This window comes from Salvelinus sp. IW2-2015, linkage group LG28, assembly GCF_002910315.2.
Source record: "Salvelinus sp. IW2-2015 linkage group LG28, ASM291031v2, whole genome shotgun sequence".
Classification (NCBI taxonomy): domain Eukaryota; kingdom Metazoa; phylum Chordata; class Actinopteri; order Salmoniformes; family Salmonidae; genus Salvelinus; species Salvelinus sp. IW2-2015.
The window spans coordinates 25,638,556-25,664,165 of NC_036868.1; the positions used below are offsets into that span (position 1 = coordinate 25,638,556).

Genomic DNA, 25,610 nt, shown 5'->3' on the forward strand with positions numbered 1-25,610 from the left:
CTTTGAACCCTTCTCCAAACCCAGGCTAGGGTACAGTTAAGCCACTGGAAAACAAATATGTCATTGGGTGTTTGTTGCCACCAGTGCAAACACTGGGAATATTTCACTCCAGAACAGGCTTTTGTTCTTCACGCGTTGCTGAAGTTTGGGTTTAACATAATTTAGTTTTGTCACTTTTTCTATTTCTTTTGGTTTCAATGAATATTAAAATACATTTTATGCCAATTGGCATAAGAACTGAATTTATCGTTTTACTCATAGATCCAAATTGCTATTCATTTAACGTGGTCATTAGCCTACATCTAGCTGCTTTATGAACCTTGTGACTGGAGCAGGTTGTGTGTTTATATGAAGCCTCAGCTACAATACAGCCTACATCTGTGTCTACGCGAGGGAGGTAAAGACAGACTAGCATACGGCTGCTGGACAGATTCTAAATAAATCGAATTATGTTTATAATCCATTTAAATCAAATGGGTAGTGGTGGTGGCAGGTCGGTATAAGCGATTCGTAGCTAGTTGTAGTAGTCCATTGTTTACTACGGTGTTCCATCATGTAGTAGCTTGATAATGCACAACAAATGATGTACTTTGGGAAAACGCTTGCATTCATTACATACCAGTCATGCATGTAATCTATTGAAAGCTAAATAGACCTCTAGTAATTAAAATCATTTGGTTTTGTTTCATTTGCGTTGCTTGACCTTGCTTGCTTTGTGGTTGGTCGCACTCCGTGCTCCAGTCTATTTCAATTGTAGAGAGAGCGAGGGAGAGAGAGATATGTAGAGAGAGAGAAATAGAGAGAGAGAGAGAAAGAGAGATGGGCGGGGGTGAGAGAAAGCAACATGGGGAGATGGAGAAGAGCTATTGTTTTCTTCCCCAAAACCTGTGTACAGAAACAGGTTTTTCGACCCTCAGATCAACGCTGACTTTTCATATTACATTAATATACAGGATGTCCTTTCAGGAGTGGTTTTCTGTGACAAGTGTATGACCTTTGAAAGTCACATGTCTACAAAACATAAAAAGAATAACAGAGGAATTAAATTGGCGAGACGAGAAAGAGAGAGAGAAAAAGAAAGAGAGAGACAGAGAGACAGAGAGAGACAGAAACATAGACAAAGAGAGTGACTTGTCCCTGGGAGTTTCTGTAACATTTCCCAGCATGGGCTCAGCTCACAACTGCCAGGTATAATCGTATTGTATTCAGTTCAGTTCTTGATATTTTCTCTACAATTGTTTTTACTGGAAAGATGACTACTGTAGGATACAGTTATGCGATGTTAGTTACATATCTCAAGTGCATGCTAATTTTGGGAATACATTCTCAAAACAGCATATACTTCCCTGAACAGAAGAGATGGTTAGGAATCCATGAATTGTTTTTGCATCTCATGACTTGTGAAAACATGGTTGACTGGATTCTAAACTCATTCTAAACTGTGATACAAAGAGCATGATAAATAGCACATTTAAATCCATTAGTATACACTTCCTGTATCCAAACAGGTTTCTATGGTAAAGATACCAAAACACATTCCCCAAGATATTGTTCAGCTCTAGCGCTATTGGGTTTCTTCCTCTTGTTCTATGGAAATTATATTATCTTGTTGATGAATGAGCGTTTTTTTTTGGTGTGGATTAGAATATTGTATTTTAAACAGCTTTATCCATGTATAGGCTTGTGGTCTTTACTCGGCTGTCCAAACAAATGCAAAGCTTCATTAACCTGATTTATTGTCTATAGGACTCAGGACAAAACACGTTCAGGAGAGATTGTGACTTATTATCTTAGGTGATTATGAGAATTGATCAAACTGGTGAGTGGCTGAAAGAAACAGTCAATCTTGATTTACGCCCAAAGCGGTATACAACCTTTTTTATCAGTATTTTGTTGATGGGTTTTAGAAGTCCTATCTTCAGAAACTGAATTGATTGATTGTAAACGTAGAGGCTTAACCTCTGAATTGATTGTTTGGATGCTAAGTCAGATTTGTTGAGTTATGTTATGTTATAGGGCTCCCTTGCAAAAGAGACCTTGGTCTCAATCGGGCTTCCTTCTAAAATAAAGGTCAAAAACGTTTAACCTCTTAAGCATTTACGGGATCGGTGTCCATATACCGGGATGGTTGTTGCTAMTGTGCGCTAATGTGACTAGAATGACGTTGKAAGTAACAGCAAACTTTCCAGGACATAGACATGTCTTATATGGGCAGAACACTTACATTCTTGCTAATCTAACTGCACTGTCCAATTTACAGTAGCTATTACAGTGAAAAACTACCATGCTATTGTTTGAGGAGAGTGCACAACAACAAAAAACTTTTATCACGGCATCTGGTTTGATACAYTCACCTCTGAAGGTAAGTAATGTACTTACATTCAGTAATCTTGCTCTGATTTGTCATCCTGAGGGTCCCAGAGATAAAATGTAGCATAGGTTTGTTTGATAAAATCCATTTTTATATTCAAATGTAGGAACTGGGTTCCACTGTACAGTTTGAACCCCTGCTGTCTCTAAACTAAATCAAACAACAGCTTCGCTCATTTGAACCAAACGGAAAGGGTTGGATACAGAAGAAGACAACAAATCAAATCAAATGATAATGATTACGTTCGCATACTGTATTTTGCTCATTTTATCGTGGGTGTACCGAAGTGCTTATGTTCCTAACACTAGTCTTAAAGCCATGATGTTGTGAGACAGAAATTTGCCCAGTGAACTTTTTACCCTTTGTTCTCTTTTAAAAAGTGACCCAGTCCCTTAATTCTTTCCACTATGATGGCCCTTCTGGCAGGCAGACACCTGATGGAGCTGTGGTCTGTTTGGTTGACACTTCCCAGCCTGTGGGGATAAACTCCACTGATTTGGTTCACACTCTTCAGACTGAGTACTGATAGGTTGACCCTCCCAAGCCTGCGAGACTAAACCCTTAACTCTGGGGATCATTAAATGTGTCTGGGAGTCTGCATAGAGAGTCTTAATAAGTCATCGATGACATAAACCGCCATGGCAGCTCTAATAGACTTTGCTGCAGGAGAGATCAGCAAGTTGCTCTGTCTCAACTTCATATTGTCAGATCACTGCATCGCTTTATTTGAGTTAGCATTAGGCTCTGTCTTGACTATCGCTATTAGAAATCCTCCCCTTTTTTGTTGTGCTTCAGTAGACTGAATTTCAACAGATACAACTGTATGAACCGCTTCCTGTTTTGGTCTCAGCGAGAAGAATGTTATACTGTCTTTAGAGAGTCTCCTCTTGAATGCTATTTTTTTTTAAACTATTAGTGTGTTTACTTTGACCTGTGAGAAATCTATTTTTGTTGGCTCTCCGTCTCTTCTGTACAAATGTAATATGTCAAGCAGCCCACTTCAGAACACCGTACTGAACACACAGTCGTTTTCTGTCCTGACAATAACACAGTTGGCCATGTGGCTGGCGATCAAATCAAACAGCTTTATTGACAAAATACCTGAGAAAGATTGACAGACTTCTGTAAAAAAGAACTCACACACCTGACTCCTCATCAAACTGTGGTAAATACAGGGCTGCTGGAGGCAACTCTTCTGGTTGATGCCTTGCAGCCATTTTGTGGAATAATACTCAACATGACATATTTGCATTTTGGTAACCCAAAATAAATCGCAAATATTGTGCAGTATGTGACCTTATTTATCTTGATCCAGTATCTCTGATACGTATGGGTTGGTTCCCTTACTCCCTCGATGCCACAGGTAAAGCTGAACAAAAATGGAAAATGCAAAAAACAAAGATGAATTAGTCCTAAATATTGTTTTTTGTTTACAGGGAAGGCGTATCCCCCAGAGTTCTACTACGACACGTACAGTCCTCTGTGGCAGAACCGACCTACAGTCTACGGCTTCAAACTGCAGTGGACCCAGATGAATCCCAACGCCGTGGACCGCATTGTGGCCTACCGCCTCGGCATACGACAGGTAGGTGTGTGCGTGTGCATCCTAACCCTAACCCTGGATGTAGAAAGGCCTTTACATATGACAGAAAAGTAACATGATAGAGGGAATATCAGAATAACCAGTCAGGGACATAGAGGCTCTGTAGATACTCCCAACCCATATTCTATGCATTGCTTGCTTGTTATTGTTCTCCTTGGACAGCTCCATCGGCCCAGTGGAGAGAGAGCACCATGTGTTTAAAGGAGTGGCAGCCATTGGTCCTGTTTACCTGCAGATGAAGGCTTCAGATGACAGGCAGTCAGCATTGATTTATGGTTGTCAATCTCTCTCTCCTTCCCACTACCACTGATCCCTCCTTTCTCTTTTTTTTCTGATCACAATTTCTTCTCTTTTTTATATTTGACTTTCACAACCTACAGAAATATAATGTAGAAACGTACGCTACTGTAGGTCTCTGCATGATTCTGTCTGTCTGTTGATGGTCTGAGAATGTTGATCATGGCAGTTTTGATCACATTAACCCCAACTATTACAGGGAAATATGCTGTAGTATTTGTTAGGCTTTATTGGTTAAGTGGAAGCTCTTATTCAGAGCTACTGCATTACAGGCGACAGTTAAGCCTTCTGAACTGACGTCCTCACATTGAGTGAGTCTAATACCGAGTCTAGGAGCTGTAGTTATACTCTGTTTTTCCGATAAATTATATAATTCCATATTTGTTTCCTACTACACCCCGTCCGGAATTTACGCTTGAAAAACCCATTAAAACCGGGCTTGTTTCTGTACCTCAAGGATTTTTCTGTCAACAATTTCAGTCGGCTTGTTTGTTAATGAATTTGGTTGCATTCATGTGATTCGTTCATTCGCCGCGGGAGCCAATGGTACGCCGGCTTCCTGCTTGCCAGGCAGGCTGGTTTTCGAGAGCTTGCCAGGAAGACGCATTTACTCTCCCTKCGCTGGAATTYAACTGGTCCTTTTCACAATTTCACAGATTAATTCTGTGCCGGTGCTAAAATGGGCCCACAGTAATTCAGCAATCACATTAACATTATAATCTATTTTGCTGTTGTTTGGAGAGAAAAAGAAAAGGCAAGGAAATAGTCCCGCCTGTTTGCTCGCTTTTGTTTTTTATTTCCTACCTGGCAAGCAGAAAATCGTTGTTTGCGAGAATTCATTTTCCTTTACACTTTTTTTCCTCCCAAGGTAGTGGAGTGCATCTCAACTAGGCTGTGTGTCCCAGGCCTCCCTACCTGCTGTTGTCTTAGATACAGGAGGTATTATGCTTTAGGGGAGTTAAGAGGGGGCCCATCGGTAACATTTACCTTGAAGGTGAGCCTCTCCTTCATGTTTCATCTGCCAAGAAATGATTGAATCTTGACCCTTTTTCTTTTCCACTTTTCTTCCTTCGCAATGAGCACTCTGTTTTCATCGCTCTTTGCGATTGAGAGAGCGATGGAACATGAATGAGTAAGGAGGAGAGAGGGAACAAGAGAGGGAGAGTGAGAGTGAGTGAGAGGGAGGAAGGAGGAGGAGTGTTTCCCTCCTTCATAAATAAATAAATGTTTAGATACCCCCGGTAGGATGCTGGGAGGAGTGAGCTGAGACAGTGGTGCAGTAATGAAAGCGTTGGCACATGGACCGCTCCTCCACTCCTCTATCTGCTATTTATAGCCATGAGCAGAGCAGCTAACACTACGCCTGTTCTGTTATGTTCCCCCTCCATTCCCACATAATCATTACCCCTTCGCAGTTGCTTTTGAATTAATACTGAGGCCTAGTGGGTTTTATGCCTCTATAATGGCTCTCTGTTATTGTCTGGGGCCTGGTGTGAAAGACAGACGGACAGACAGGCGGACGGGTAGAACAGGCCGGTTGGGCCGAGGAAAGAGAGTGTGAGGCCCTAGTTGAAAGGAAGGAGCGTATAGGAGCGAGGAGAAGCACAGAGCAGGATCACGGCGCACCTTGGCAGTCATGGCTGCTGTCTGTCTGTGAGCTTCACTTCTGAACACTCTACTTCCATGTCAGCCCACTGCAAAGACAAGGCAGCCTTTCTTTCTACTCTCTATGTCTCTCGCCTTCTGTTTCTCTCTCTTGTTCCACCCTTCTTCCCTCCTGAAGCATCCTCACGCTGCAATGACAGCCTTATCCTTTTTACTCTCTCTCTCTTTCTCTCTTTCTTTCCCTCCTTCGCTGCAATGAAGCAATGACAGCCTCTTCCTTCTTCCTCTTCTATTTCTGTCTCTCTCGCTCTCTTGCGCCTCCTCCTCCGTCAATTGATCTGTCAGTCAGTGTTGGATCAGTGAGCGGGGCGAGGAGCAGCACAGATCAATAGCAGCAGACTAATTACATGCAGCCAATCAATCTCTCTCTGTCTCCCCCTCCCCCCTCTCTTTCTGTCTCTGTCTCTCTCTCTCCCTCCTCCTCTATCTAACTCTCTCTCTCCCTCTTCTCTCTCGTTCTCTCTCTCCTAATGTTGAAAGCCACTTTGATTAGTCCTGCGTTTCACTCTGCACCCGTCTCTTTGATCAACTTCTCTGGTTCTTAAAGGTACCATAAAAATCCCACAAACTGTTGCTGCAATCAAGTGAATTTAGATGTGATATGGCACTCTGCCTCTGTCTGACTCCCTGTGAAGAAACACTAGGAGTGAAAGGTAATGAGTTACACGCAGAAAATGATAATTGCATCAAGTCAAACAAACAATAATGGGAGAATAAAACAGAAGTACCAAACCTAAAGAAGTTGAACAGAGACGCACTGTTGCAAATCACATTAAAATAGTAAAAGGCTTCTGTAATGAGCAATTATAGATTTAATTAACTATTTAAAAGACAATTCTGTTCCCTGATGGTGGAAAGATGGAGTCATCAGCTTCCATTTGTTCAGTCAGAGTTTGAGGCAAAGTGGTTCTGGAGCCAAGATTGGCATTTAAGGCCTCCATCTGCCCCGAACAGCATTGTACAAACTTCATCATTCACGCACACACACATGCATGGATACTCGCATGCACTCATATTGTATGCACACACACACATGGACGCACATTCATGCACACACACACACACACAGACACACTTCATCAAACTCATCTCCAAACCCTTGCAATTCATGCAAATTAGCAGAGGTGCCTTTTGGACTCTGTGGTACAGTGGAAATTAAAAGGGTTGGGGCAAACTGTTACAGCCTGTCTACAATTATAAATAACAGACAAAACCAGAGCTATTTACCTGTGAACCTAACTCTTAGTTGGTAATTACACAGCAGACTCACACTGGTTAATTACTTAATTGGCACTGGCCTACCAAACACACCCACAAATGCACGCACACACACACACACACACACTGCACATCCTTACAAACTCATCCATTGCTTCTCTCTCTCCCTCTAGTCTCGCTCTCCCTTCCTCTCTATCCTGGCAACACACATTCGCAATGGCATATGGTGACTATTTGTGATGCAGGAGCTGTTACCATTCTCTTTTCCAGGTCTCTGCTATCCTAACTGATCCTCTAGAAGAAAATACATCCCTCTTTTCCCTTATTCTCTCTCATGCTCAAGCCCTTTCATGGTTCCCAATGGATGTGGAATGCATCACTTGCCTCTTTGAATTCCACGCTGGTTCAAAGCCACATTGCCATTGTATCACCAGGCATGAATAGCAGTWGCCGTGTGAGGATGACTTAAATTAGATCATCACCTGAAAGCRGGTTCACGGGAGAGCAACGTCTAAAGATGTGATGGAAAATTCTGTTTACGGTTAGTCTCTTTTAAGGCAGGGGCCCGGTCTGTGTGATGCGATGCATAGAGAAACATGTGGACCGTGGTTAGAGGGAAACTTCAAAGATGACCATGTTTGATAAGAGGCTGTTGATAAGGATGAGAAGGAAAACTCAAGGAGTCTTGAGAATGCATCACTACTGGTCATGCCCCCTTCCTTGTAGAGATGTGTAGACTACATTCATGACACGAGACTCATTCCAATTCAATCTGATTCAACCTGTGCTCACTTTTCTTCTCTGTGTATGAAGGCAACACTGGTTTGAATCACCGGAATGTGGGAGTCTCATAGTGTTCTTTACACTGTGTGTGTGTGTAATTCTAACTCTGTTGTCATGTGTCCTCCCGTCCAGACGGGGCTCCAGAGGTGGTGGGAGCAGGAGATCCCCGTGGATGGAACCATCACCAAGGGAGAGCTGAACACACACAACCTGACAGAGCTCATCAAGCCTGCGGCCTACGAGGTGCGCCTCACCCCCATCACACGCTTCGGAGAGGGGGACTCCACCATCAGGATCATCACCTACAGTGGTGAGTAGACCATTGGATTGGTCTCTGTATGTTTAGGGTTACAAATTCCTGTAATTTCCCCAAAATTCCAAGGATTTACAGATATCCTTGTTGGAGAATTCTGGAAATCMTGCTAATTTCTTAGACATTTTGGGAAAGATACTAGAATTTAATCTAGTACCCCAAGCAGGTGTATATTGTATGAAAATGAGGAAAACTGTTCAATGTGAAGTGTGGATGAAGTCAGTGGTCTCCTACTCTGGAATTGAACTACAGCTACAAGGTAACATCCTTCATTATGTATGTCTGTCATCCTGTGATGATCCTGTGATGATGTAGTCATGACAACTAGACCTCTGAACACAGCGGTTCAGTTGTTAACAACAGGAAGACGAGGCAGGTTGCTAACAAACAGAGAGGTCAGTTGTCAGGGAAGATAGTCAATGATTATGATATTGACTAGATCATCCAGTGCCCTAATAGATAATAAAGTGCATACTTATTGATCTGACAAAATCATTTAGATTGTTGACAGCGAGTGAAGCTATCTATGCTAGCTTGGCTATCTATGCTAGCTAACGCAAAATAAAATGTTGACAGAAAAAAAAAGCTACAGGAGCTAGCTTGGCTATCTATGCTAGCTAACGCAAAATAAAATGTTGACAGAAAAAAAAAAAAAAGCTACAGGAGCTAGCTTGGCTATCTATGCTAGCTAACGCAAAATAAAATGTTGACAGAAAAGAAAAGAAAAAGCTACAGGAGCTAGCTTGGCTAGCATGCCAACCCAGAGAGCCAAAAACACATACAGTGCCTTTAGAAAGTATCCACTCAAGTCTTTGCACACCTGGATTGTACAAGATTTGCCCATTATTCTTTTTTTTAATTCTTCAAGCTCTGTCAATTTGGTTGTTGATTATTGCTAGAAAGCCATTTTCAAGTCTTGCCCTAGATTTTCAAGACAATTTAAGTCAAAACTGTAAGTAGATAACGTCATTGTAGACTCCAGTGTAGATATGGCCTTGTGTTTTAGGTTATTGTTCTGCTGAAAGGGGAATTTGTCTCCCAGTGTCTGTTGGAATGCAGACTGAACCAGGTTTTCCTCTAGGATTTTGCCTGTACTTAGTTGTCTTCCGTTTCTATTTATCAAAAAACAATCCCTAGTCCTTGCCGATGACAAACATACCCATAACATGATACAGACACCATCATGCTTGAAAATATGAAGAGTGGTACTCAGTGATGTGTTGGATTTGCCCCAAACATAACGCTTTGTATTCAGGACTAAATGTTAATTTCTTCGACACATGTTTTGCAGTTTTACTTAAGTGCCTTGTTGCAAACAGGTTGCATGTTATGGAATATTTTACTTTGCACATGCCTTCTTCTTTTCACTCTGTCATTGAGGTTAGTATTGTGGAGTAGCTACAATATTGTTGAACCATCCTCAGTTCTCATCACAACTATTAAACTCTGTAAGTGTTTTAAAATCACCATTGGCCTCATGGTGAAATCCCTGAACAGTTTCTTTTCTTTCCGGCAGCTGAGTTAGGAAGGACATCTGTATCTTTGTAGTGACTGGGTGTATTGATACACCATCTGAAGCCTAATTAATAACTTCACCATGCTCAAAGGGATATTCAGCATCTGCCTTTTTTATTTGTACATATCTACACTATATATACAAAAGTATGTGGACACCCTTTCAAACTAGTGAATTCGTCTATTTCAGCCACACCCGTTGCTGACAGGTGTATACAATCGAGCACACAGCCATGCAATCTCCATAGACAAACATTGGCAGTAGAATGGCCTTACTGCAGTGACTTTCGACGTGGCACCGTCATAGGATGCCACCTTTCCAACAAGTCAGTTCGTCAAATTTCTGCCATGCTAGAGCTGTCCACGGTCAACTGAATGTGCTGTTATTGTTTTTATTTTACCTTTATGTAACTAGGCAAGTAAGTTAAGAACAAATTCTTATTTACATTGAGGGCCTACCAAAAGGCAAAAGGCCTAAAAATAAATGTAATTAAAATATAGGACAAAACACACATCACGACAAGAGAGGCAACACAACACTACATAAAGAGAGACCTAAGACGACAACATATCATGGCAGCAACACATGACAACACAGCATGGTAACAACACAACATGACAACAACATGGTAGCAACACAACATGGCAGCAGCACAAAACATGGTACAAACATTATTGGGCACAGACAACATCACAAAGGACAAGAAGGTAGAGACAACATTACATCACTCAAAGCAGCCACAACTGTCAGTAAGATTGTCCATGAGTCTTTGAATGAGGAGATTGAGGTAAAACTGTCTAGTTTGAGTGTTTGTTGCAGCTCGTTCTAGCTGCAGCGAAGTGAAAAGACGAGCGACCAAGGGATGTGTGTTGTTCTTTGGGGACCTTTAACAGAATGTGACTGGCAGAATGGGTGTTGTATGTGGAGGATGAGGGCTGCAGTAGATATCTCAGATAGGGAGGAGTGAGGCCTCAGAGGGTTTTATAAATAAGCATCAATCAGTAGGTCTTGTGACGGGTATACAGATGACCAGTTTACAGAAGAGTATAGATTGCAGTGATGTGTCCTATAAGGAGCATTGGTGGTGGCCAAATGGTAAAGAACATCTAGCTGCTCAAGAGCACCCTTACCTGCTGATCTATAAATTTAGTCTCTGTAACCTAGCATGGGTAGGATGGTCATCTGAATCAGGGTTACTTTAGTAGCTGGGGTGAAAGAGGAGCGATTAAGATAGAGGAAACCAAGTCTAGATTGAACTTTAGCCTGCAGCTTTGATATGTGCTGAGAGAAGGATAGTGTACCATCTAGCCATACTCCCAAGTAGTTGTATAAGGTGACTACTTTAAGCGCTAAACCCTCAGAGGTAGTATTCACACCTGTGGGGAGAGGAACATTCTTCCTACCAAACCACATGACTTTTGTTTTGGAGGTGTTCAGAACAAGGTTAAGGGTAGAGAAAGCTTGTTGGACACTCAGAAAGCTTTGTTGTAGAGTGTTTAACACCAAATCCGGGGAGGGGCCAGCTGAGTATAAGACTGTATCATCTGCATATAAATGGATGTGAGAGCATCCTACTGCCTGAGCTGTTGTTGATGTCAATTGTGAAGAGCATGGGGCCTAGGATCATTCCTTGGGGTACACCCTTGGTGACAGGCAGTGGCTGAGACAGCAGATGTTCTGACATTATACAGTGCACGCTTTGAGAGAGGTAGTTAGCAAACCAGGCCAAAGACCTCAGTGACACCAATACTCCTTAGCCAGTCCACAAGAATGGAATGGTCTACCATATCAAAAGCTTTGGCCAAGTCCATAAAAATAGCAGCACAACATTGCATAGAATCAAGGAGAATGGCGACATTGAGGACCTTTAAGGTTGCAGTGACACATCCATAACCTGAGCGGAAACCAGATTGCATACCAGAGAGAATAGACATCAAGAAATCCAGTGAGTTGATTGACAAGTTTTTCCATCACTTTTGATAAACAGGGCAAAATAGAAATAGGCCTATAACAGTTAGGATCAGCTTGATCTCCACCTTTAAATAAAGGACGAACGCTGGCTGCCTTCGAATAAATTGGAACCTCCCCAGAGAGAAGAGACAGGCTTGGCGATTATAGGGGCAGYGGAAAGTGAAGTGGAAATGTCTAGGCACAACAACGGCAAGCTCACAGAACGGGACAGCAGAGTGCTAAAGCGCGCAGCGTGTAAAAATAATCTGTCCTCGGTTGCAACACTCACTACCGAGTTCCAAACTGCTTCTGGAAGCAACGTCACCACAATAACTGTTCTTCGGGAGCTTCATGAAATTGGTTTCATGGCCGAGCAGCCGCACATAAGCTTAAGATCACCATGCGCAATGCCAAGCGTCTGCTGGAGKGGTGTAAAGCACTCTGCCATTGGACTCTGGAGCAGTGCAAACGTGTTCTCTGGAATGATGTATCATGCTGGCAGTCCAACGGACRAATCTGGGTTTAGCGGATGCCAGGGGAACGCTACCTGCCTGAATGCAAAGTGCCAAGTGTAAAGTTTCGTGGAGGAGGAATAAAGGTCTGGTGCTGTTTTTCATGGTTCGGGCAAGGCCCATTAGTTCCAGTGATAGGAAATCTTAATGCTACAGCATACAATGACATTCTAGACAATTTTGTGCTTTGGGGAAGGCCCTTCCCTGTTTCAGCATGACAATGCCCCCGTGCACAAATCGAGGTCCACAAAGAAATGATTTGTCGAGATTGGTGTGGATTAACTTGACTGACCTGCACAGAGCCCTGACCTCAACCCCATCAAACACCTTTGGGATGAATTGGAATGCTGACTGTGAGCCAGGCCTAATCGCCCAACATCACTGCCCGACCTCACTAATGCTCTTGTTGCTGAATGGAAGCAAGTCCCCGCAGCAGTGTTCCAATATCTAGTTGAAAGCCTTCCCAGAAGAGTGGAGGTTGTTATAGCAGCAAAGGGGGGACCAACTCCATATTAATGCCCATGATTTTGGAATGAGATGTTCGACGAGCAGGTGTCCACATACTTTTGGTCATGTGGTGTATTATTCGGTGCCCTTCTTTATGAGGCATTGAAAAACCACCCTGGTCTTTGTAGTTGAATATGTGCTTGAAATGCACTACTCGATTGAGGGACCTTACAGATAATTGTATGTGTGGGGTACAGAGATGGGGTAGTCAATAAAAAAATCATGTTAACCACATTTTTACTCCTGCACTTATAGGCTTGCCATAAYGAAGGCAAAAACATTTCTAAAAACATAATTCCACTTTGACACTATTGGGGTATTGTGTGTAGATCAGTGACACAACATCTTAATTTAGTCMATTTTAAAGTCAGGCCATATCACAACAAAATGTGGGAAAAGTTAAGGGGTGTGAATACTTTCTGATGTCTGTTAGCTAATCTAGTTAAGCTTTAGGACCTGTGATTGAGAAGCACTCTGACACTGACTGTGCTGCTAGCTTGTCACACACCGTCTGCSTGCCTGCCTGCGATGCTGTGTTCTTCAACCTGAAATGATCTGCTGCCTTACTGCTGTAGTTTTGAATTATTCCATTTTACTGCAGCTCATCAGAGCTGTGAAAGGCTACTGCTGCAGTGCTGAGCGGCTCCAAGCCCCAGTGTGCTCGTATGTGTGTGTGTGCGTGTGACTGTGCAAATAGCTAATTACTGTACCCTAGGCCAAGGAATGGGCCTAGGACTGCACTACCTTCCACTACTACACAACCGCAGGCTAGCGGAAAGGCTGTATGCTAGGGATTGGCTTCCCCAATCAAAAGCCCTGGATTAACACCAAGGTTGGCGCTAAAGTAAAGGACAGGGCTACCGCAAACAGGGCTATCGTAGACAACCCTGAGACTACAGTCGAGGACAGGAATAAGTACAACAAGGCCCTCTATGACCTCTGCAGAGTCATCAAACGAGCAAAGGGACAATATAGGAAAAAGGTGGGATCATATTACACAGGCTCCGCCGCCCGCTGCATGTGTTAGGGGCTACAGTCCATTACGGAAGACCCAACTGTGATCTCCCAAACGATGCGTCGTTACCAGATAAACKCAATGCATTCTATGCACTCTTTGACAACAACAACATGGTGCCGGGTGTGAGGGCCGACCCAGAGGATTGGGTGATCTCGCTCTCCGAGGCCAACGTRAGAAAGCTCTTCAATCAGGTSAACACCTGCAAGGCTACGGAGCCCAACGGTATTCCAGGACGCGTTSTCAGAGCATGCGCAGAACAGCTGGCAGGCATATTCACGGTAGTTTTCAACCTCTCCTTGTCCCAGTCTGTAATCCCCACTAGTTTTAAGATGACCACCACCATTCTTCCCCAAGAACTCTAAGGCTTCATGCCACAATGACTACCGCCCTGTTAGCACTCACTTCTGTAATCATGAAGCGCTTGAGAGACTGGTTCTGGCACACATTAACTCCACCATCCAGACAACGTAGACCCATCCACATCAACGGGGCAGCAGCGAGCAGGTCGAGAGCTTCAAGTTCCTCGTGTCCAAACTAAGACCAAATCACAAAAGACTTAAAAATCCTCTAAAAGTTTTACAGCGTACCATTGAGATAGTTTGATTGGGCTGCATCAATGCCTGGTATGGCTAAATATGCACATGTCTGCTCACTGATCAAGTATGCGACTACGATGATAGTTTTAGTGGCGTTCACATATGTTAATCATCATCTGGGGAGTCTGTAGCTTCTATGTGGTCACGATACCAAAGAACATTGTGAGAAGTGTGTTTAATATTTATAATTAATTATTAACCCTTTGAACTAAAATCCTTGCTACGTTTGTCATCACCATCGCTATCCCGGACTCCTCGCTCATCAAAAAAGCTGACTGGCATAGTCTCACCCTAATTACGTATCTAGGATGATCCATTGTTTTATAAGTAGTATCATATGTACGATGAAACTGATGCACCAAGTCCAATACGATGCAAATGAAAATAAAACATCATCGGTGAGTAAATCCATTGCCATTCATTTCCGTACTCTTATAGTGGTTAATGTTTTACAGAGCGGAAAAGAACACTATCTGGAATATTGTCGTTTCATTTAGACATACCACAAAGGCCAAAACAGCTGACAAACGCTGCTACTGTGATTATCACTCAGGTGTATATACACCGCAATTAGGTAGCTTCACAAAACCGAGCAATAGAGAGAGAATTAATCACTAACTCTTGGTACACAAACTTCATCTTATGATGAGCAGTGCTGTGGATTTAGTGTAAGAGTGTGTGGCCGTATAATCAATTGACAGTCTTACTGGCTTTGTTCGAAAAATGTGCATATTTGAGTAGTCAAATCAGCTCGTTTGACAGTTGTCAGCCACCCATCCACGTATAAACGTAGCAGCCGTCAAATGGCTAAGCGCAATGAACTCAAATTTACACGAGGACGCGTATCGTCCCACGCCAAGGTACTATAAGAAATTTCATCGATGATATCAACATTTCTTTTGGATGAAATTACGTCCATTTGACTGTCTGAGCTAAACGAAGACAAATGAAAGCATAAAAGAACATGTCATTTGTTGAAATCCCAACCTACAATAGTTTCGAGTCTTTTTAATATGTTTTGTACCAGACAACAATAACACGAGACTCATATCTACTCGAAGAATCGAGTATATTGAGAACGGTACCACAAAGCCACACACGACTAAGGCATTTATACACCGCACTAGGAAGAGATAGCTTTTCTGCATAGAGAACCTAGACACAGTTTATCGAAATATAAACCAAATTTTGATCATAAACAATCTCTCCGACAACCCTTCAATCTAGGCGATGACTCAGAATACTTTAATATAGCCACAACATGTATTTTTTACGTAACAACAAAAACATAATTAAATTGTGATGTTTGTTCATCTGTTATAAGCTACTGGAGTGAGTATATAAGAATGTCTGCCACTATATTTAGATGCTGCAAATCGATGAAGTTGTCCAAAGGGTTAGTGGAATAATGTAAAATGTAGGTCCATTGAGGGCGATGTGTGCAGATAACCGGTAGCAACATTTCCCCAGTGTAACGCTCGTCCTCCTCCTCGTCTGAGGATGAGCAAGGATCGGACCAATATGCAGCGTAGTGTGAATACATCTTGATTTATTTGTGAAAGACGAACACGAAGAACACTTGACAAAATAACAAAATCGACGTGAACAGACCTGTACTTGAGAAACATAAACAAGAACGCACGAACAGGAAGGAAACACACGAACGAACGAACCAGTCCCGTGTGGCACAAACACTGACACAGGAAATATCACCCACAAACAAAGTGAGAACAGCCTACCTTAATATGTTCTCAATCAGAGGAAACGTAAAACACCTGCCCCTGATTTAAGAACCATATCAGGCTAATACAACGAACCCAACATAGAAACACATAACATAGAATGCCACCCAGCTCACGTCCTGACAACTAAACAAGACAAAACAAAGGAAATAAGGTCAGGAACGTGACACCCAGAATGTCCGGAGATATTTACACACTCACCTAATCTGACCAAAGAACTCATCATAAACTTTACATAAAATACTTGTTGTATGGCAAATGAAAGATACACTGGTTCTTAATGCAACCGCTGTGTTAGATTTAAAAAAAATAACTTTACCACAACATACAGCTTGGGGTATTGTGAGACAGCGCTCACCAAAACACGGCAGAGAATAGGCATCACCATATTACACAGAATACGAAATAACATCATAAATGTTTTCTTACTGTCACGATCGTCGTTACGTGAAAGAGAGGAGGACCAAGGCGCAGCGTGAAATGAACACATATTTAATCAACGAACACGAAGAACACTTACAAACTAAACAAAACAACAAACGTGAAGCTATAAATGACAAGTGCAGACACAGGCAACTTACACATAGACATAGACAATCACCCACAAACTACCTAATGATATGGCTGACTAAATATGGCTCCCAATCAGACAACGATAGACAGCTGTCTCTAATTGAGAACCAATCTAGGCAACCATAGACATACATACACCTAGACTAGACACATAAACATACAAAAAACCCTAGACAATACAAAACACATACATCCCCCATGTCACACCCTGACCTAACTAAAATGATAAAGAAAACAAAGATAACTAAGGCCAGGGGTGGACAGTACCACCCCAAAGGTGCGACGCTTGGCCGCAAAACCTGACATAGAAGGGAGGGTCCGGGTGCCTTCTTACGCGGTGGCTCGGGTGCGGGACGTGGACCCCACTCCACCATAGTCAATACCCGCTTTGGTGGCGCCTCTGGAGCAGGCCCTTACAGCGAGTCCCGGACTGAAGACCATCCTAGAGGGCGCCCATGGACGGAGGGGCGCCACTGGACGGGAGGGCAGCTCCGGACTGAGGGGCAGCTCCGGACTGAGGGCAGCTCGGACTGGAGGCAGCTCGGACTGGAGGCAGCTCCGGACTGAGGCAGCTCATGACTGGAGGCAGCATGACTGGAGGGCAGCTCATGACTGGAGGGCAGCTCATGACTGGAGAGCAGCTCATGACTGGAGGGCAGCTCATGATGAGAGTCTGCATGGAGGCAGCTCATGACTGGAAGGCAGCTCATGACTGGAGGGCAGCTCATGACTGAGAGGTAGTCATGATGAGGGGCTCAGATTGAAGGCAGCTCATGACTGAAGGGCAGCTCATGACTTAAGGGCAGCTCATGACTGGCTGCGGCTCTGGCAGGTCATGGCTGACTGACGATCGTGCAGGTCATGGCTGACTGGTGACTCTGGCAGGTCATGGTGACTGACGACTCTTGCAGGTCATGGCTGACTGACGACTCTGGCAGGTCATGGCTGACTGACGACTCTGGCAGGTCATGGCTGACTGACGACTCTGGCAGGTCATGGCTGATGACGACTCTGGCAGGTCATGGCTGACTGACGACTCTGGCAGGTCATGGCTGACTGACGACTCTGGCCGGTCATGGCTGACTGGCGACTCTGCAGGTCATGGCTGACTGGCGGCTCTGGCCGGTCATGGCTGACTGACGGCTCTGGCGGTCATGGCGGCGGGCGGCTCTGGCGGTCAGGCTGGCGGCGGCTCTGGCAGCTCCTGACTGGCGGGCGGCTCTGCAGCTCCTGACTGGAGGGATAGAAAACACTCTGAAGTTTCTAAAACTGTTTGAATTATGTCTGTGAGTATAACAGAACTCATATGGAGGCAAAAACCTGAGAAGTTCCACTTCCTGTTTGAATTTTTTTCTGAGGGTGGCAGATTTTCAACCAAGCTCTCATTGAAATTACAGCGAGATATGGATGAGTTTTCACTTCCTACGGCTTCCACTACATGTCAACAGTCAATAGAACTTTGTCTGATGACTCTAATGTGAAGGGGGCCGAAGGAGACAAGAATTAGTCACCACTGCCACGAGCTGACCATGCTTTGACCACGCGCGTTCACGTGATAGGCAGCTCCGTTCCATCTCTCAACTGAATTCAACGTAATTCTCCGGTTGGAACGTTATTCAAGATGTATGTTAACAACATTCTTAAGATTGATTCAATACATCGTTGACATGTTTCTACTGACTGTTACGGAACTTTTGGACATTTCGTCACGTTATAGTGACGCGCTTTGTGACTTTGGAATTGTTTACCAAACGCGCTAACCAAAGTAGCTAATTGGACATAAATAACGGACATTATCGAACAAATCAAGCATTTATTGTGGACCGGGATTCCTAGGACTGCATTCTGATGAAGTTCATTAAAGGTAAGGAACATTTATCATGTATTTCTGGTTTCTGTTGACCCAACATGCGGTAATTTGGCTATTGTTCTGAGCGCCGTCTCAGATTATTGCATGGTTTATCTTTTCCGTATTTTTTTTTTTGAAATCTGACACAGCGGTTGCATTAAGGAGAGGTATATCTATAATTCATGTGTATAACTTGTATTATCATCTACATTTATGATGACTATTTCTGTTGAAACGATGGCTATGCAAAATCATTTGAGTTTTTTGGAACTAGTATGTAACGCGCCAAAGTAAACTCAGATTGTTTAATATAAATATAAACTTTATCAAAACAAAACATGCATGTATTGTGTAACATGAAGTCCTATGAGTGTCATCTGATGAAGATCATCAAAGGTTAGTGATTAATTTTATCTCTATTTCTGCTTTTTGTGGACTGCTAATTTCGCTGGAAAAATGGCTGTGCTTATTGTGGTTTGGTGGACCTAACATAATCGTTGTAGTAATAATCTGAGTACGGCGCTCAGAGCCAACACAACCCAAGAAGATATCCGCCATGTTGGAGTCAACATAAGTCAGAAATAGCATTATAAATATTCACTTACCGTTGATGAACTTCGTCAGAATGCACTCCCAGGAATCCAGTTCCACAATAAATGTTTGATTTGTTCCATAAAGTCCATCATTTATGTCCAAATTCCTCCTTGCTGTTCGCGCGTTCAGTACACAATCTAAACTCATGACGTGCAGGCAGGTCCAGGCAAAAGTTCAGACGAAAGTCATGTTACAGTCCGTAGAAACATGTCAAACGAAGTATAGAATCAATCTTAAGGATGTTTTTAACATAAATCTTCAATAATATTCCAACCGGATAATTCCTTTGTCTGTAGAAAAGCTATGGAACAGAGCTCGCTCTCACGTGAACGAGCGTCACGAGCTCAAAGCATTCTGCCAGACCTCTGACTCATTCCCCTCTCATTCGGCCCCACTTCACAGTAGAAGCATCAGACAGGTTCAAGAGACTGTTGACATCTAGTGGAAGCCTTAGGAAGTGCAACATGACCCATATCCCACTGTATCTTCAATAGGGAATGAGTTGAAAAACGACCAACCTCAGATTTTCCACTTCCTTGTTGGATTTTTTCTCAGGTTTTTGCCTGCCATATGAGTTCTGTTATACTCACAGACATCATTCAAACAGTTTTAGAMACTTCAGAGTGTTTTCTATCCAMATCTACTAATAATATGCATATATTAGCAACTGGGACTGAGTTGCAGGCAGTTTACTCTGGGCACGCTTTTCATCCAAACGTGAAAATGCTGCCCCCTATCCAGAACAAGTTAAGAACAAATTATTATTTACAATGATGACCTACTAAAAGGTAAAGGCCTCCTGATGGGTACGGGGGCTGGGATTAAAAATAAAAATAAATAAAATAAAAATACAGGAAAAACCACACATCACAACAAGAGAGACAACACTAAACAGTGTACAACCATTATTGGGCACAGACAACAGCACAAAGGACAAGAAGGTAGAGATACAATACATCACGCAAAGCAGCCACAACTGTCAGTAAGAGTGTCCGTGATTGAGTCTTTGAATGAATAAATTGAGATAAAACTGTCCAGTTTGAGTGTTTGTTGCAGCTCGTTCCAGTCGCTAGCTAAAGCGAACTGGAAAGGCGAACGACCCAGGGATATATGTGCTTTGGGGACCTTTAACAGAATGTGACTGGCAGAACGGGTGTTGTACGTGAAGGATGAGGGCTGCAGTAGATATCTCAGATAGGGGGGAGTGAGGCCTAAGAGGGTTTTATAAATAAGCATCAACCAGTATTTATATCAGGCGGTGTGGTAGGAAGGCCCGGGTATGGTTAAAGACTCCAACCACCCAAGCCATAGACTATTCTCTCTGCTTCCGCACGGCAAGCAGTACCGGTGCAGTCTGTCACCAACAGGCTCTTGAACAGCTTCTGTCCCCTAGCAATAAGACTGATAAATAGCTAACAAAATAGCTACAGACTATCTGAGTTAACCTTGTATCCTTATTGACCTTTTATTTTATTTTTTTGCACTGTCTTTATGCACACTCACAGGGCCCTACACTCTCACACACACACTCACTCTATCTGATCACTCACACATAATATGCACATACATTTATACTGACTCTACACACACTCACATACAAACTGCTGCTACTCTGCTTATCTTATTCCCTGTTGCCTAGTCACCTTACCCCTATACATACAGTATCTACCTCCATCACTCCAGTACCCCTGCACATTGTAAATATGGTATTGGAACTGACCCTGTATATAGTATGCTGACTTACTTATTGTGTTCTTCATATTTCTTCTTATTTCTCATGTTTTTGTTTGTAGTATTACAWTGTTATTGATTATTGYATTGTTGGGCTTTGAGTTTGCAAGAAAAGCATTTCACTATACTTGTGCATGTGACATTGAAACTTGAAACTGGCATATGAAATATTGTTGGAATTACCATGCTGCRATCTGTATCACTCTCAAACTTTGTGATTCTTCATATAATGAATAGAGGAACTGTGTTGAATGAGTGAGTGAGTGGACATCCCTAGGCAGATCATGTAATCAAAGCAGGGACATCGAGAATCTGATGAAAAGATATGTCATTATTACACTGTTATTATACCATCTGAGGTTAGCTAGTTGATAGGAAATAGAATTGTCCATATGTTCCATAGTGTTTTTTGAGTTGCAGGAAAGTAAGATAATGTCTATGGAGCAACATTAGACCAATTTCCCATAGACCTAGATTGAGTTAGACCTAACTCATCATTGTCTTCTGTGATGATGTCTATGACGATGACGATGGCCTAGTCCACAGATTTGGGTCTGACAGTAAGGCAGGATGAGCAATCGCTACTATGAGGGCCAAATAACAGAGGATAGCAGGTTTGCTGTGTGTTTGTTGGTGAAAACTGCTTAGTGTCCCATGCTGGCTGGGGTACRAAGAATGGCAGTGTCACCACTCTCCCACACTCTCTTGGATTCTGCTGTTGTGACAAAGTCAGCAGCTGTTTGCTGATCCAACAGCCCTTCCAAAACAGATTGAATGTGTAGGTGACCACCTTACTGTCACACACATTGGCAGTATGGCAACGGCTCTCTATTATAGGTTGCTTTTGTGCTGAGATATCATGTCTGCATCACGTTTCCCCTTGCATCAAACCTTCACTAAATCTGACTTTGAGTATATCCAGCACTGTGCTGTGTGTGACCTCTCTATCGCMCCTCTAGCCCAGGTCAGGGGGTCACTGGTAAGCCAGTTGTGTGATTATGTTCTCTTACTTCTCTCCTGTCTGTGTCACTGTGTTCAGGGACAAGGCTGAGCCACCCCCTGCAGTTTACACTACTACTGTTAAACTCATCCAATGCAGAAGCTCAGGGTGAGGGGMGTCAAGTCACTCTTGCCAATTTGTCCTCTTCTATTCTCCTCTCCTTCCCTCTCTCAATGCAGGACACAAGCTGGAGTTTGAAGAATAGTGATAGCCGGTGGATGCATCCACAGAGAGCTAGAAAGAGAGACAWAMASARARASASARAAAAARAGAGARARAGARAACTCTTCAAATGAAGGACACACGRATGTGATCCCAAAGTTATTTTGTCCTTGAGATTCAAGCAGTTTCTAGAATTCAGTGATTATTCCGATGGGTGGTTTTGAGCCATGAACACGCCGTCACACAGTCTTTCTCAGAAAGAGATGGCTGCTCTCCAAAACCAGACCCTTTAAATGTGATTGATGTGAATTTTGGAGAGCAAGCGGTGGCCGGGATTGTGGATTGTCTGTTTATGAATGGTCGGGTTGCCTTTGAACGATCTGCTTTGTAATACAGTTGCGGACCAGCGGACAGGGCAGCCTGCCAAGATGAAGTCTCTCTGTGTGTGTGTGTGTGTGCGCCTGCGTGCATGTGTCCTGGCCGGCCCCTAATGTGTGTGGCGGTCAATGAACTCATATCGTATCACAGTGAACATGGTGGATTTGAAACGAGATGCACTGGCAGACATCTAGTAGACATTTCTCACTGGAGTATGTAAGGTTATTCAACAGAATTGTAAATGAATAAAGTGATACTATGTCCAGACTAGTATGTCAAAGTAGAMAGTGTGCAGTGACACACCACTGTGTTTATCTCTGTTGCATTTGGATGGAAAACACAGTCTGTGTCCCAAATGGTACCCTATTCCCTACATAGTAAACTACTGTCCCAAACAGAAAAGTAATATATGGCAATATGCAGTATGTATATCACTTATGTTTATATGGACATATATGGTGGAATCAATATATGCCCATATATGCTTATATATGCATCCACACATATAAGTACATATACTGAATGTCACATATATGGTGAAATACAATAATTGGAATTCCAATTCATCCCAAAGGTGTTCGATGGGGTTGTCAAGTTCTTCCACACCGATTATTCCTCCTCCACCAAACATTTCACTTTTAGCACTATGCATTGGGGCAGGTAGAGTTCTCCTTGCATCCGCCAAACCCAGATGTGTCTGTCGGACTGCCAGATGGTGAAGCGTGATTCATCACTCTAGAGAAYGCGTTTCTACTGCTCCAGGGTCCAATGGCAGCGAGCTTTATACCACTCCAGCCGATGTTTAACATTGGGCATGGTGATCTTAGGCTTGTGTGCAGTTGCTCGGCCATGGAAACCCATTTCATGAAGCTCCCGACCAACAGTTMTTGTGCTGATGTTGCTTCCAGAAGCAATTAGGAACTCGGTAGTAAGTGTTGCAACTGAGAGCAGACGATTTTTATGTGCTACGTGTGTCAGCATTGGATGGTCCCGCTCTGTGAGCTTGTGTGGCCTACCACTTAGAGGCTAAGCCGTTGTTGCTCCTAAACGTTTCCACTTCACAATAACAGCACTTACGATTGACCGGGGCAGCTCTAGCAGTGCAGAAATTTGACGAACTGACTTGTTGGAAAGGTGTCATCCTATGATTGTGCCATGTTGAAAGTCATTGAGCTCTTCAGTAAGGCCATTCTGCTGCCAATATTTGTCTATGGAGATCGAATGGCTGTGTGCTCAATTTTATACAACTGTCAGCAATGGGTGTGGCTGAAATTGATGAATCCATTAATTTGATGGCGTGTTCACATACTTTTGTATATATTGTGTATATGTGCATATATGTATAATACTTACATGCTCATATGTGTGACAGATGTAGTATTAAAATGTGTATTACATATATCAATAGGTGTAGAACTTACAGTGAAATGCTTACTTACAAGCTCTTAACCAACAATGCAGTTTTTTTTWAATACCTACAAAAAAATGAAATAAAAGTAACAAATAWTTAAAGAGCAGCAGTAAAATAACAATAACGAGGCTATATACAGGCGGTACTGGTACAGAGTCAATGTGCGGGGGCACCAGTTAGTCAAGGTAATTGAGGTCAAATGTACATGTAGGTATAGTTATTAAAGTTACTATGCATAGATAATAAATAGAGAGTAGCAGCAGTGTAAAAGGGYGAGGGGCAATGCAACTAGTCTGGGTAGCCATTTGATTAGATGTTCAAGAGTCTTATGGCTTGCTGGTAGAAGCTGTTTAGAAGCCTTTGGAACCTAGACTTGGCGCTCTGGTACCGCTTGCAGAGAGAACAGTCTATGACTAGGGTGGCTGGAGTCTTTGACCATTTTTAGGGCCTTACTCTGACACCACCTGGTATAGAGGTCCTGGATGGCAGGAAGCTTGGCCCCAGTGATGTACTGGGCTGTACACATTACCCTTTGTAGTGCCTTGCGGTCGGAGGCCGAGCAGTTGCCATACCATGCGGTGATGCAACCAGTCAGGATGCTCTCGATGGTGCAGCTATAGAACTTTTTGAGGATCTGAGGACCCATGCCAAATCTTTTCAGTCTCCTGAGGGGGAATAGGTTTTGTCGTGCCCYCTTCACGACTGTCTTGGTGTGCTTGGACCATGTTAGTTTGTTGGTGATGTGGACACCAAGGAACTTGAAACTCTCAACCTGCTCCACTACAGCCCCATCGATGAGAATGRGAGCGTGCTTAGTCCTCCATTACCTGTAGTCCACAATCATCTCCTTTGTCTTGATCACGTTGAGGGAGAGGTTTTTGTCCTGGCACCCCRCGGCCAGGTCTCTGACCTCATTCCAATAGGCTGTCTCGTCGTTGTCGGTGATCAGACCAGTGTCGTGTAAATTCAGTACTGCGAGRGAATTAGTCATTTCTTCAAACAATCATCTTTATTTAATATCGATTAATTATTGCAATAATGAGGCTGGTCGACCCCCTACCCTTGAGTGTTGGATCGAGTAACCTAACCTTTACACAAATGCAGAGTACTATATGTAGCTGACACTAACAATGCTTAGTCATGGTTGGTTCAACCCCCCTCATGCAGACCGAAGAGCATCATAACCCACTCTCTGTTCATCCTGTCATTATCTGCAAGTGGGTTGTTGTCTTAACCCCACCCTGGCTTAGTTTCCCAGCTGCAAGGATGATTTAGGACAATGAGTCTATCTCTATCTCGGTGACGCCCACCACATCTTGTCTATGTAATGCGGTCTTTAACTCATTTGTCAGCTCAAGCCATCTCTAGTGACCATACGCCCAGATTAGCTGCAGGAAACTAGAGTGTAGACCAGGAAAACACAGACACTAGCAGGACAGAAATGTCTTACTATTAGTTAAATTTGAATTGTTAGAACCTCTTAATAACTTCTCTGCGCTACGGATCCCTTTTACGGGATCATTTTCCTAAACAACCGCTGAATTGCAGGGCGCAAAATATTACAAAAAATATTTATAATCATGCAATCACAAGTGAAATATACCAAAACACAGCTTAGCTTGTTGTTAATCCACCTATCGTGTCAGATTTTGAAAATATGCTTTGCAGCGAAAGCAATCTAAGCTTTTGTGAGTGTATCAATCAATGCTAGGACAGCTAGCCCCAAATGGCATGGTCACGAAAGTCAGAAAAGCAATAACTCCCCAAATACAGGTGTGCAAAGCTTGTAGCGTCATACCCAAGAAGACTCAAGGCTTTAAT

General features: G+C 43.0%; 1 protein-coding gene across 1 annotated transcript in view; it reads left to right on the forward strand.

Moving 5' to 3' along the window:
- The window catches only part of LOC111954131 (MAM domain-containing glycosylphosphatidylinositol anchor protein 2-like), a 199,244-nt gene that overhangs the window by 131,916 nt on the left and 41,718 nt on the right, over nt 1-25,610 (forward strand). The window contains 1 exon segment of the mRNA XM_070435729.1: nt 8,070-8,247. Coding sequence (XP_070291830.1) covers nt 8,070-8,247 — 178 coding nt within the window.